This window comes from Excalfactoria chinensis, chromosome 11 (assembly GCF_039878825.1).
Source record: "Excalfactoria chinensis isolate bCotChi1 chromosome 11, bCotChi1.hap2, whole genome shotgun sequence".
Lineage (NCBI taxonomy): Eukaryota > Metazoa > Chordata > Aves > Galliformes > Phasianidae > Excalfactoria > Excalfactoria chinensis.
The window spans coordinates 16425176-16438178 of NC_092835.1; the positions used below are offsets into that span (position 1 = coordinate 16425176).

Here is a 13003-nt window from a genome sequence, read left to right on the forward strand (position 1 = left end):
TTTGTGCGTCGCGATTATTTATTTCCCTCACTTACTGCTCTGTACTGGTTTTCCCCCTTATTTCGATGGCAAAAAGCGCGCAGTGGGTAACTGGGAATGCCACTTCAGATGAGTGCTTTACTTTTTGAGTCAGTGTTGCCCTTTGGCTCTGTAGTGGGGTTACGTTTGCCTTGAGCTCGCGGTAGTGTGGATGTGTTTAAAAGGATGCGAAAATAAAGGCAGGCTGTGATTGCAGCCCCCCGACTCCTGATGTTGGGAAGGCCGCAGCTTGCTGTGACGTGAGATGCGCTATCAGTGCAGCACTGCCCTGGGCTTGAGGCATCAAACAGCGCCCGGGAGGGCTCCGTGTTCCCCTGCAGCTCCGGGTTCACCCCTCAGATCCCCGATTGCCGGCATCCATCAGCCCCGATTGTGGCTGCTCAGAGGGAGCGCAGAACGCCAGGTGTCAGCAGAGCCCTGCTTGCTGGATCGGCTGCTTCGGGCCTGACACGTCGCTGTGTGGAAATCTGCGTTTCAAGGAGCTGCGATGAGGGATGAGATCAGGTGGGATGTTAGGAAAAGCTCCTCTGGAAGAGCGGTGGGACATTGGGGCGGGCTGCCCGTTCGGGACGCGGGCAGTGCCGCTGGCAGGCGGACGGTCGCTTAGCAGACCTCGGAGGTCTTTTCTACCGTGACGATTCCGTACCACCGCCGGTCTCACTTCGATCCTGTCGGGCCGCCCCGTTGTGCCGCCAGTCCTCCGTGCCCGTTCCCAGCTGCGTCTGCAAAGTTTCCCTTGGGGGAAGCTGAGGGCTCCCCGCAGCCCTTCCCACCCACACCGTTAGCCTGGAGCGCTTTTAGAGCCTTTACGACGTGATTTCATCTTTATCGAAACGGAAACCCAGCGGGGCCCAAGAAGGGCTCGGGGCTGAAGCGGACCGGAGGCGGCGGCCCCGCCAACCGCTCCCGCCCACGGCAGCCCCTCACGCCGCTCCCTCAGCGCCCCGAGCGCGGGCCGCCGGAGGGGGCGGAGGAGGGGGCGGCGCTGCGGGCCGCACCCCCACAGAGGCGGCGGGCAGCGGCCATGGCGAGGAGCTGAGCCCGCCAGCCGCGGGAGCTGCTCGGTGAGTGCGGACGGGACGGAGGGTGGCACAGCGCGGGCTGCTCTCTCGCTGCCGGGCTCCTTCCGCCCGCCCTCCCGCTTTTGGGGAGTCTCACACGGGGGAGCGCTGCGGTGCTGAGTGGGGGACGCGGCTGAGCGGTGGTGCTGCGGCCGGGCCGGCTGATGTCAGAGGTGTTCGCCAACAGTGGTGCTTCTGTGAGGGGAGCGCAGCGCCCGGGTTGTGTTGCCACGGTGCTCGTTGTTTGTCAGCTTTTCGGTCCTGGGGTGGGCGAGGAGCAGGAGAGGTGAATTTGGTAGCGGCTGTTGGGAGGGAGCCGAGCGACCAACCGGCTGAAAGCAGGAGCAGAATGCCTCCTCCCCGCCCCGCAAAGAACTTACGGCTGCTTTTAAACCTTTGTGGAGGTTCCTGACTCATCCTTCTCCACAGCTCGGGCTGGGCTGTGCAGAGCGGTTCCCAGGAGCTCAGGTGAGTTGGGGGCTGCTCTGCTGCTCCGTGCTGCGCTTCTTCTCTGCCTGCTGCTTTATCTGGGCCCTTGGGAGCAGGCAGATTGCCTGGGTTTTCCATCGAGCACCAGCTTCCAGGAGCTGAGGAGGAAGCATTGGGCATTGCGGGGCTTGTGTTACGGATGGGAACAGATCGGGGCTGGGAACACAAGTTTTGCTGCTAATGGTTGTCCAGCTCTGCGCAACCATTTCAAGCAAGTTTTATGTTCCCTCCGGTGTCTTCTAAAGCTGTTGGAAAGGAGCTGTGAATCCACCAGGCTTCACTCCCTTTACAAACAGTGTTTGGGGTTTCGTGTCCCTGCTGTGCAAAACCCCATCAGGGTGAAGCTCTGTGCCGGCCAGGCTGCGGAGAGGAAATCCTTTAGGAAAGGAAAAGGTGGGTTCTAAGAGCTGATGTTCTGTCTGTGTGCAGCACAAGGCTGAGCACTGACTGCAGGGGTGTCATCACTGCCACCTCCGTCGCTGCCCTCCTGCTTGGTTTCTGTCCCCAGCATCTTTGTGCCTCGGTGTCAGCGTGCTGGTGTGAATGAGCGTTGCACAAAACTTAATTAGTGCTTATTTATAGCACTGGGCTTTGAAGTTGTGGCTGCTCAGCAAGCCCAGTGCATGCCCCGGCTGGCTTATGGTGACCCTAATGGATGTGGGCTGGGGATCGTGATGGGACACATTGTTTATAGGGTGGTGGAAGCCCTGGTTCCTGCCCCACAACCTGCTTCCTGCTGCTGCTGGAGGCTTACTGGGAAACCCCTCTCTGCCAAGTCCTGCCCTTGCGTGGGGTGGAGGGGCCCGGGGGCTGCAGGTGTGTAGTGATGTTGGAAAATGCTTAAGGATATTTCTCATTGCTGAAGTGATGGTGTTGGTTTTTTTCCCCTTCTGCCTCGTGTTGGCTGGGAATAGGAATCCAATTACAATCTGTAAAAGAGAATTTGGGGTTTAGTATATTAGATAAGCTTCTCAATAAGCCAATATACACTAAGCGCGCTGGGGATGGAAGGAACAAATCGTTTCCATCTCATATCAGGGTGGGAAGGCATCAGTGCAGCTGCTGTCCTTCCTGGTGGCATCTCCTGGCTCCTTGCACCCCGGAGCCCCAGCCCTGGGATCTGTCCTCAGCATTCACTATTCAATAAATGCAGCCTGCTGAGGGCTCGGTGCCATCGCCAGCATTCACAGTGACATCACTATATTTTCTGCCCTAAATCACAGATTTCCCTAAATTGAGCCTGAGAGGAAGCATGCATTTAAATGAAAACGTGTGGTTGTTGTGGTGTGGACCAGCCAAATGTGCTTGTGAGTGGCAGCGGGCCTGGTTGGAAGGTGCACTTGGGTTGTGACGTGATCCTCTGTTGTGAGCCGATTCCTTTCCTGCTGGCTGTGTGTGGTGGTGGCAGAGAGGCAGCTGGAGGTGCTGGCTTTATGCATGATATCTGCCACAGCTCCTGCCTGGGCATCTGGGTCAGTTCTGGGGTGACTGTGGATAAAGCTGAGTCTGGCCGTGTTTGAGGGCACGGCACGGGGTTGGCTGCTCCCATCTGCCTACCTTCAAAGCATCTCCTGCTGCCATCCCATCTCCTTCAGCATCAGCAGCACTTGTCCTTAGTGCTGGAGAAGCTCCTCAGAGCACCAGAGCTCAAACCCCAGCTTCTGCTTGTCGTAGCTCGGCTGCAGGTTAGTGAGTTATTCCCTGTTATCCCTCTGGAGACAGCTTCTGCTGGGTTAAGCTCTCCCTGCACGGGGGCCCTGGGTAGCCCATTCCAGTGCCTCACCACTTTTCTGAGGTGAAATTGTTCCTAATATCCATCCTGCAGGGACAGCCCAGCCCTCCCTTCGCTCCGTGGTGCACTCAGACCCACCTGGGCTGTTCCAGGAGCAGGGGACAAGCGTGAGATGATCCTGGAGGGGAACAAAGTGATGGAAATAGACAAACTGTGACCCAGCCAAGGGGTCTGTTTGGGAGCCGACACGTTCATGTACAGAGCTGTTACAGGCACCAGGTGCAGGCTGGTGAGTCCTGTGTGATGCCTGGGTGAGGCTGCACGGCAAACACTTTGCTTTGCAAAATAATCCTGGCCGTGACCATGTTTGTGTACAGGACTGAGCTCAGAGATGTCCTCTGTGTGAACCCAGAACTACCCGCTTGGCTGCCATCTCTCCTGTTCTCTGCTTCTCCCCTTGTAGGAGGCTGTAGTGGGTAAACTGAGTCATGGCTTCTGTGCCGTCCTGCAGGAATCGGAGCCTTCTGTTCTCTGTGAAGCGAGGAATGTTGATTCCTTCTTTCCTACAGAGAGGAGATCACTGAAATACGAGGGTACTGCTAACAGTAAAAGAGCCCCCCATGTTCTGCATCGCATCACAGCCCACTGTCCCACTCTAGGCTCTGTGCTCACCCTCCCTCCCGATGAGGAGCTGTTATTGTTCTGCTTCCCTAAGAGCTGCGCATCTGTTTCCTTTCGTAACGTAAACTCTGACCCCGTGTCCGAGTTTTGGGCGGTTTGTTTTCTCTTTCGCTTTTCTTTTTTTTTCCCCGTTAGTGCTGAAAATGTGGCCGGTGAGATGTGCTGCTTGCTGGGCTTCTCTGTGAGGGAGAAAGAGGAGGAGGAAGAGAAGAAGGAGGAAGGAGATAGGAAGGAAGGAGAAGGAGGAGAGGGAGGGGGAGAGGAGGAGGGAGGATGGAGAAGGGGAAGGAAGGAAGGGAAAGAGAGGAAGGAGAGAAAGGATGAAGGAGGAGGAGAGGAAGGGAGGGAGGAGGAGTGGGAGGGGAGGAGGGGAAGGAAAGAAGAGATGAGGGGGGGAGGAGGAGAAGGAATTGCTGGACTGCTGGAGTTGTATGAACACACAGATGGGGAACACCTCTCTCTACCCTATGCTTAGGACTGGTTATCAGGCATCTGCTGTGGGCAGTGCTGGATGTCAGAGAGATGCTCCTGGGTGTGACATGGGGGTGAAGAGACTGGTCAGGTGTGTTCCCTGCTGCCCAGACCCATTCTTTGGGGAGCTGGGCTTGCATTAGGGAACCACGTGGCAGCACAATGAGCATGAAGCTGGCAGCTGTGATTATACGTTGGTAGAATATTTGGCTGCGGGTGCCAAGTGAGTCGGAGGACTTCATTTAGGGCGGTGAATGCAGAGAGATGAGAACAAAAAAAGAGGAGAGGCTGGAATATAGATGTGGAGAGCCAGCTCCGAGCTCCAGGCATCCCATCGCCCTGGGGGAAGGTAGTGGATGTGTGCCATCACCTGGGCCAGGGATGCTGCTGCAAGAGGGGGTGATACAGGTGGCCAAGACCTCTTTTGGGCAGCTGCATCCACTGTGCAGAGCTGGCCTGTGTCAGCAACTCCCTGATGGAAAAATCATCTTTGCTGGCATCATAGGCTGGTGGCACCTTTTGCTTTCCTGGGGAGTTTTTTACTGGGCACCCCTGTGATACGATGGGCAGGATGGAGAGGTCTGATTTCAGGCTTTGGGAACTGATGGCCACTTCTCCCCTTTCTTATGGGTGCTTAAGCCACCAGCTCCTGGATGAGCGGCAGGGCTGGAGCGCAGACAACGTGCAACACACTCAGATGTTCTGGTGCCAGCCAGCCCTGGGAAAAAGCTTTTTCCAGTGAGTCATTTTCTGTCTCTGCTTTGTGTGAGGCAGTGATGAGATTCGGGGGAAGGGGAGAGATGGAAAAACGCAACCCAGATCTCCCTGCTCCAGCAGGACCCCATCCATGCCAGCACAGCTGCCCTGCGTGTGCTTGTTGAAGGCAGCACCAGCATCAGACAGCAGCAGAAATAGAACAGGCCTTGCTATTTTAAGACATAGATTGCATGATCTGGGTGTTAAAATAATAATAATAAAAATAATCTTTATTTTAGCTGCAACTGGCAACATGGGCTTGGAGAGGAGCAGGCAGGTAGTGCCTGCGGGCAGCTGGGCTGGGAGGTCTTCTTTCACCCTTTTTGATGCTGTTCAAAGAACCAGCTGGTGTTTCTCCTCAATGATACGGCAGCAGGGTTCCTCACCTGTGCTTCATTTCGGATTGCTGGAAATCGGGAGTGGCAGCGTTTGGTTGGGTGAGCATTGGGTTGTGATACAGAGGGGTTAAATGTCAGAGGCCTGGGCAGATAGGGACAGCTGAACCTGTTCCCCTCCTTCCCCTTACCCTGCAGCAGTGGCGTCCCTGCTCCATCCCCATATCCCTGCTCCATCTCCAGCAGCAGCACAGCTCCCAGCAGCAGAGCATGGGCGCCTGCTGACACTTGTGCCCAGGCAGAACAAACAACTGATGCTAATTAATTGGGATTTCCATACCAAGCAGATGGTTTATCAGGGGGAGGATGATGATGTTTGAGGTTCTGAGATAATGTGGATGAGCCAGGAGCCAAGGAGGGCTATTGGAGAAAGACACTGAACCAGCTGATGGGCAGAGCTGTCTCTCCAATAACAACCCCAGCCATAAAAGTTGATTTGTTTAACTCAGTCTGAAAATGCTTCTTCCTCTCTTTCCCTCGTCCCTTTCCTCTCTTGGCTCTTTTCTGTCAGAGACATTTTATGTTTGTTGCAAGTGGACTGCGCATCAGAAAGCAAAACTGCCTTGTGGGAGGTGGATGGGGTTGTCGCATAATAATGGTATAAAGCTCACATTTATCTCTGTAACACAGCTTTGATTGCAGGCTTCTGGTAAGCTCTTAGAATAGATGAGATCTTATCAGGCCCTGTAATTCACCCCTTGCACCCGGTCATACAGCGGCTGTCACACTGGTCTTGCTTTGCTCTCAGGGATCCCTTTCCCTGTGAATCCAGCTCATTGCTCAGCTGGGAGGCCTCTTCTTACCAGCCCACAGCCACAGGGTTTGTGTACCCAAGGCGTGGGGATGTACCTGGCGCTGCTCACTGCCTGGATGACACAGAGGTGGGGCATACAGGAGGACTCTTTCCCTGCTGCAGTGCAGTGAACTTGCTCCAGCTCATGCTTGTTAGACCAGCTCAGTCTCCTCTCATCCTAATATTGGCTGGTTCTCTGCTTCCCTTCTCTTCTTCTCTTCCCTTATTCCTTCTGCTCCATTCTTCATTCAGGATCCTTTGCCTTTTGCCGTACCTCGCTGTGCTGCAGCAGAAGCAAGGCAAGGCGGTGAGGGTGAGGAGGGAGATCAGCAGCAGTGAGATGTCCTGTGAACAAACTTGTCCATAGGCAGAAGCGATGGCTGTGATAGCTGGACCTGCTGCTCTCTGCCAGCTCTTGTTTCCTCCTGCTCTCTTAGGGGACATACAGTGGACATCACCTTTCCTTTCAGACCTGCTGTTTGTGGAACAAAGCCAGGGCATGCTGTAGTTGCAGTGCTCTCAGGAACCCCATGTGGCTGCTATGCAAGCCTTTGGCTGTGTGTCATTTGCTGTTGCTACCTTTCTGCTTGCCCTGAGGTTTTTTTTCCTCTTCCTCTGTCCTGCAGACTGCCTGGTGCTGCTGCTGCTGGAGTCCATGGCGTACACCGGGACCCCACCGCCAGTGGGGCCCATTGGCTCCCAGTACTGCGTCTGCAAAGTTGAGCTGTCCATCTGCGGCCAAAACCTGCTGGACAGGGATGTCACTTCCAAGTCTGACCCCTTCTGCGTCCTGTTCATGGAAGTCAATGGAAAATGGGTGGAGGTAAGTCTTGAAGCTGCATGATTTCTGCCTCCTATGGTTTGTCTCTGTGAATGTCCTTAATGACGCTTGTGTTTTGATCACGGTATTGAATGTAGCTTGTACACCCTGTGAAGGAAGCTTGAGTCGATTCCTTCATTTTTCAGAGCGCTTGGAAACCACCTGGCCTCCTGTCTGGGCACCTCACTGGTGCAGACGGGCTGTGGACAGAGGAGCCCACTGCCTTGGCACATCCTGGCAGGGCTGGGCTCTGTGTGGGCATGGGAGTCCAGGAGCCAACTAAGTCAAGGCAGGAGGTGTCACATAAACCATCCTTTCCCATAGATGTGTGCAAGAAGTGTTGTGTTCTGTGCCTTGCTTTGTTAACAAGTCCTCAAGGTAGATAACGAGAGGACAGACCCTAATTCCTAACCAGAGAAGAGTCTCTGTGTTACTCACAGTTGGATCAAGCTGGATTAATGTTTCTTCCAGTGTCTTTTCCTTCCCTCTGTGCTCAGTTCCCAGCCAGACTCTGGCACAGGAGTCCTGTGATAAGGGCTTTCGTAAGGTGCTTTTAACAGCGAGCTGTAAATTCCCAAATGAGCTTACATTGGGATCTGTGGGAGCTCTCAAGCCCCCAGAAGTTCTGCAGGTCTTGTTGCCGTGCTGTCTCTTGACCAGGGCGTGCTTCTCCCTGCAGCATCGTGACAGCCCCTTGAAGGTACAGCAGAGCAAGGTATTGGGTTTGGGCTTTTCTTCACTGCAGCAGGAGCTTCTTGGCAGCCTTAGGGCTGGAGCACTGTCTTATAAGGGAACTGTGATGTTTTGGAAGAAGAGGAGCTCAGGGGAGACCTCATTTCTCTGCACCCCTGAAAGGGAGGTTGTGGTGAGGTGGGAGTGAGCCCACTTTTCCCAACCTTTATGATTCTTTGAAAGGCACTTCATCACTTCTACATGAAGCTTGTGGAGACGTGCTCCAGGAGGAGACAGTAATGAAGTACTTCTGGAGGAGTCTCCTCTGCAAGGCTCATCCTCTTTCCTCCACTGAACTGACCTCCTTTGACAGAGGTGGAAACCTCCCCACCATCTCAAGGCTGTGCACAAGCACTCGGTTCTTCAGTTATTCCTTGCTGTTTTGTGCAGACTGGTTTATTGACAGCAGACTAGGCTTAGTTATAGAGCTCAAAATGATCCAGGCAAGGTGCGTGGTGGGCCTGACTTCACCTTGTCATGTGTGAACTGATCCAGTAGTTGCTCCTCAGTGTGCAGTAATCAGGGAGCACTTCAGGTCTGGGTGTCTGCAACACTGATCCCATGGAACAGTTAGCCATTGTGATGTCCTGCTTGGAACAAGATGTGTTTTGGGGTGAGCAGAGAGAAGCTGTTCCTTGGATTCCATGCCTCTTATAGAGCTGTTCCTTGGGTTCTCACTTGAGAAGTTGCTTGCTAAGGGACAGGACTGTAATGGGTGAAGGTCTGGGAACTCAGTTGTATGGAGCACAGCAGTCTGGGGCTGCTTGTTAGGAGTGCCCGCGTCCTCCTCTACTTTTAAACTGGTTTTGGAATGAGCTCGAAAGACCAGCTGAGGGGCATTAAATCACCCCAGTTCCCAGGAAACTGGGTGGTCTCTTTTCTGATATGTGGATTTATGGGGCAGCCTGAGCACTTGGCCAGGAAATGGTGAATCAATGGGCATCAGCTCAGGCTTCCTGCAGTTGATCTCCATGTCACGAGCAGGGTGTAGGGGCAGACCTCACTTTCACCACATTCTGCAATTAGCTGCTCAGCAGCAGCCTGGATGGAACTGATGAGCATTCCAGTCTTTATAGGTGTCATGGCTTTGACCTGATTGTGCTTCTCAGGAATTCCTCTTTTGCAGTCAGTAACGTCTCAGTCCAGTAGTTTTGATTCCAAAGCTTTTTTTCTTACAATGCAAGTTCTGCTTTTTTTTCCCCCCTTCTGCTATTTTTAGCTGTCTAATTGGCAAAATAGACGCTCCAGCAGCAGGTTGCTCCATGCTCTGCTGCCGTGCTTTCAGCAGAGGTCAGTGCATGACCCAGGCTGCAGACATGAGGAGCATGCTGTGGGCGTAGCCAGCACCCAAGCCTTCCTGTGTCCCTGTGTTGTGGTAGCACGGTGGTGTCTGTGCCTGGGTAGTGGGGCTGCCTCTTCCAGCTGTCGTATTTGTTCCCAAATACAATTATTTTGTCTCGCTGAGCTTAAAAGGAATTAAACCACAAAAAAAGCCCAACAACAAAAATGGTCATGAATCAGCCTTGGAGGGGGTGGTAGAGTGAAAGATAAAAAGCACAGGCCTAGAAGTGTCATACAGATGGGTAATATGTCAGTGTTCTGCCTGATGACATCATGTTGTAGGAGCCAGGATGAACCTGGCCTGTGACTCAGCTGTGCCCTCACTTTTGTGCTGCTCTGAGTCACCCCTCCTGAGCCTGGGCAGTCCTCATCTCCCACACTGCTGGTCTCAGAGGGGTATGGAAGCCACCAGCTGTCGACCTGGGGCTCCTAGGATGTTGGTGCTCCCAAATGGTGTCCATCCCATGTTCCCTGCCCCTTGGAAAAGCATCTCCCATGTGATGGACAATATTGAACGTCTCCAGCAATCCTCCTGTCAGCAACTGGAGGACTCTGGTTACATTTGTTTACAACCAAGGTTGCCAGTGGAGAAAATGGGTTAGTGCTTGCTTTGTAGGATCGAGGCTCTTGTCTGAAGACAAGTCTTTAGTTACTTTGGTTGCCTCTTCAAAACCCTCGTGCTTTGCTGGTTCTGCATCCCAGCAGCAGCTTTGCATTTTGCAGGGCATGTGGTTGTGTTGAGTGCTCAGGGGAGGCAGGAGCCAGTGGCATGTTTATTTCTTGCTGTCACAAGTCCTGATACAGAATGGTCACCAGCAAGGTGGAAGGTAAAGAGCTGCACCAAGATGAGGATTGAAATACATGTGCAGCAAGCAGCAGTGGCCTGTGATTTAGTTGTGCTTCACACTGGCAGTGTACAGGTGATGGAACTCTTGGCCATCAGGGTGTTGAAGGAAGCCTCCTCACTCTGTGGGGGTGAACTTGGGACACGCTGACAAGGCCAAGTGCAAGGTCCTGCACCTGGGTCAGGGCCATCCCCAGTATCAGTGCGGACTGAGAGCTGGAGGGGTTGAGAATAGCCCTGCAGGGAATGCCTTGGGGATGCTGGTGGGTGAAGATCAGGATATGAGCTGTCAGTGTGTGCTTGCAGCCCAGAAAGTTAACAACCATATCCTGGGCTTCATCAGAAGAAGCATGAGCAGCAGGTCAAGGGAGGGGATTCTCCTCTCCTACTCTGCTCTTGTGAGGCCCCCCTGTGGTGCTGCATTGCCCTATAGCATCCCAGACTTGTCTCTAGCTTTGCTGCAGAGGCATTCTGGATAACAGCAGGGCAGATGGAGGCATAGGCAGCCTGCTGCCTCTTCTTAGCTGGCTGTTACCCCAAAGGGCAGGTGGCTGCCTGATGTGAGCTCGCTTTTTGTCCTGCTTTGACTTGTTCCTAGGCTTCCCATTAGCTCAGGGTACATGAAAGGAGCTCAGATCTATTCCTGTTGCCTGCATAGTCTCATCAGCTAGGCTTGAAAGGGGATTTGTGTTGTGTTGTGCTGTTCAGATAAGGTAGAGCTCATTGATGACTGCAGCTCCTGGTCAGCCAGGAGCATCTCTCTGAGCAGGCATACGGGTGGTGGCTGAGAGGGAAGGATTGTGTGAAGCTGTGTTGCCCCAGTTGGTGCACAGCCCACTCGTGTTGGTTTAGTTGATTCCCATCTGCCCAGAGGGTGTGGTAGGTGGCTATTTTAAGAGTACAGCATTTACTTCAGTCTTCCCCTGGCAATTAAAACAGACCAAGTGACTGACTTTAAAACTACTACGAGGGTGTGTATGTAACAAACGTTTTCATTTAGTCCCTCCAGGTTATCTCTTGTATGCTGAATGAGTTTCATTGGGACTATGAGACTGTGTGCTTTCTTTTTTTTTCCCCTTCCTGCTGTGATGTGTTTATTTCTGGCTCTGCTGCTCTGGCAGGCATCCATCTGTCCTGCAGTCCATGGTGCCAGCACAGGAGCTGCTTGCTGCAGACAAGCTGCCGTGGGATCTGGGTTGTGTCTTGCAAAGATCTGAGTGCTGGCTCCCCTTGTTCATTTCAGGGCAGGCTGGTGGCCCTTTGCTGCTCCCATGGCTTAGGGAGCCAGCAGTCTGGTCGTGGGATGGCCACCACCGTACTGGTGCAGGAGGGTTTTGGAGGCTTTGGAGGAGTGCATTGTGACCATCCATCAGCCTTCACCCATTGCACTCTGCAGGGTGCTGCATTCTGGTTGACTTCCTCTGGAAAGTCCTTTTGAAGAGCAGTGCCAAGTGTTTCCCATGGCAGCAGGTGCGTGTAGACATGCAGCCCATGCGTCTGATGGTTAATTACATATCTTAGGCTTGCAGTGCATCCAAGCCAGTTCTGCTGCTGCAACCTCTGCCACTGTTGAAAAATCAGAGAAGAACAGCACATAGCAGTAAGAGAACCTGCCAGCTCCAGCTCTCCAAAAAAAACATGAGCTGAGGGGACCTCTCTTTCCTTCACATGGGAGTATCCAAACTCCAGGTTGTATAGCAGCAGCAACTGCTATAAGGGTAAGGGTTTTTTGCACTGTCTTTGCACTTTGGAGCCTCATGTCTGTGCATGTTGAGGCCATCTGATCCACAAAATGAGGCTGAGGCTAAGCTGGATGTGCTCAGCACATTGTTTTTAGGTAACAGCCAGAGCTGGGATGAGTTGTGTCTCCAGCTGGCCAAATTCTAGGCTGCTGGAAGACCCACTTCAGACCTGGGAGATTCCCATTTGGACCCACCTCACATCTCTCCTGTGTTGGGCTCAATGTAATCCCCATTCCGTTTGTACAAAGGAAGTTATAAAGATGCTCTATCTGGCTGAGGGAATTCCAGAGCTATTTTGGATATCAGAGTCCACTGAAGTCCTGCTTTGTGCATCCTTCCAGCCTCTTGCTTCTGCTAGTGCTTGGTGAAACCCATGAAAAACGGACTGTGGTGATTGAAGTGTTTTTTTTCCATGAAAGACCAAGAAGGAAGAAACCACATGAATGTTTTGTTATGAGGTCTAGAAGGAAACGCTGGAGTTGTGACACTATTTGATTTTTCACTTGTTTTTACTGTTAGCTGTGTAGTCTGATTGGCAGAGGACCAGAGCAGCAGGTGAGAGGTGTGAGAACATCAGCTCGATGGACATTCTGTATCCTGGAAAGCAAATGTCAGAAGCTTACACAGAGGCTGTGGCTTCAGTAAGCTTTGAGACCACCCCAAGGCCAGGCATAGGGACACAGCTCTCTCTTAGATGCATCCCTTGCACACATTTAGGGTTGTGTCTGCTGTGTACCTGTTGCTCTCATTCTCTGTTGGCCACCGCGGGGCTTCTAGATGTCAGGGCTCCAGCAGCAGTCAGAGAAGAGATGTTGCAGTGACAAAGATGCAAAGTACAGATGTCTGATTGCCCATTTTTTTGTCTTTGCAGCTCGACAGGACAGAGACAGCTGTGAACAACCTCAACCCGGCCTTCTCCAAGAAGTTTGTTGTTGACTACCACTTTGAAGAAGTGCAGAAGCTCAAGTTTGCCCTGTTTGACCAGGACAAGTCGAGCACACAGCTATATGAGCATGACTTCCTTGGCGAATTCTCCTGCACGCTGGGCACGGTGAGTATCTGATAAGAGATCCTTGCAGCTTGCTGTTCTCCAGCTAAGAGACCCCA

The 13003-nt window shown here is 53.0% G+C and overlaps 1 protein-coding gene across 3 annotated transcripts in view; it reads left to right on the plus strand.

Moving 5' to 3' along the window:
• Positions 1-273: 273 nt before the first annotated feature.
• CPNE2 (copine 2) overlaps positions 274-13003 on the plus strand; it is a 39061-nt gene continuing 26331 nt past the window's right edge. The window contains exons 1-3 of one of the 3 annotated variants that reach the window (XM_072346216.1): positions 274-543; positions 7044-7240; positions 12768-12947. In XM_072346216.1, coding sequence (XP_072202317.1) covers positions 534-543; positions 7044-7240; positions 12768-12947 — 387 coding nt within the window. In that variant the 5' untranslated portion in view covers positions 274-533. Of the gene's footprint in view, positions 544-966; positions 1569-7043; positions 7241-12767; positions 12948-13003 lie in introns of those variants that run through there. The other 2 variants (XM_072346217.1, XM_072346218.1) reach the window with 2 other exon arrangements.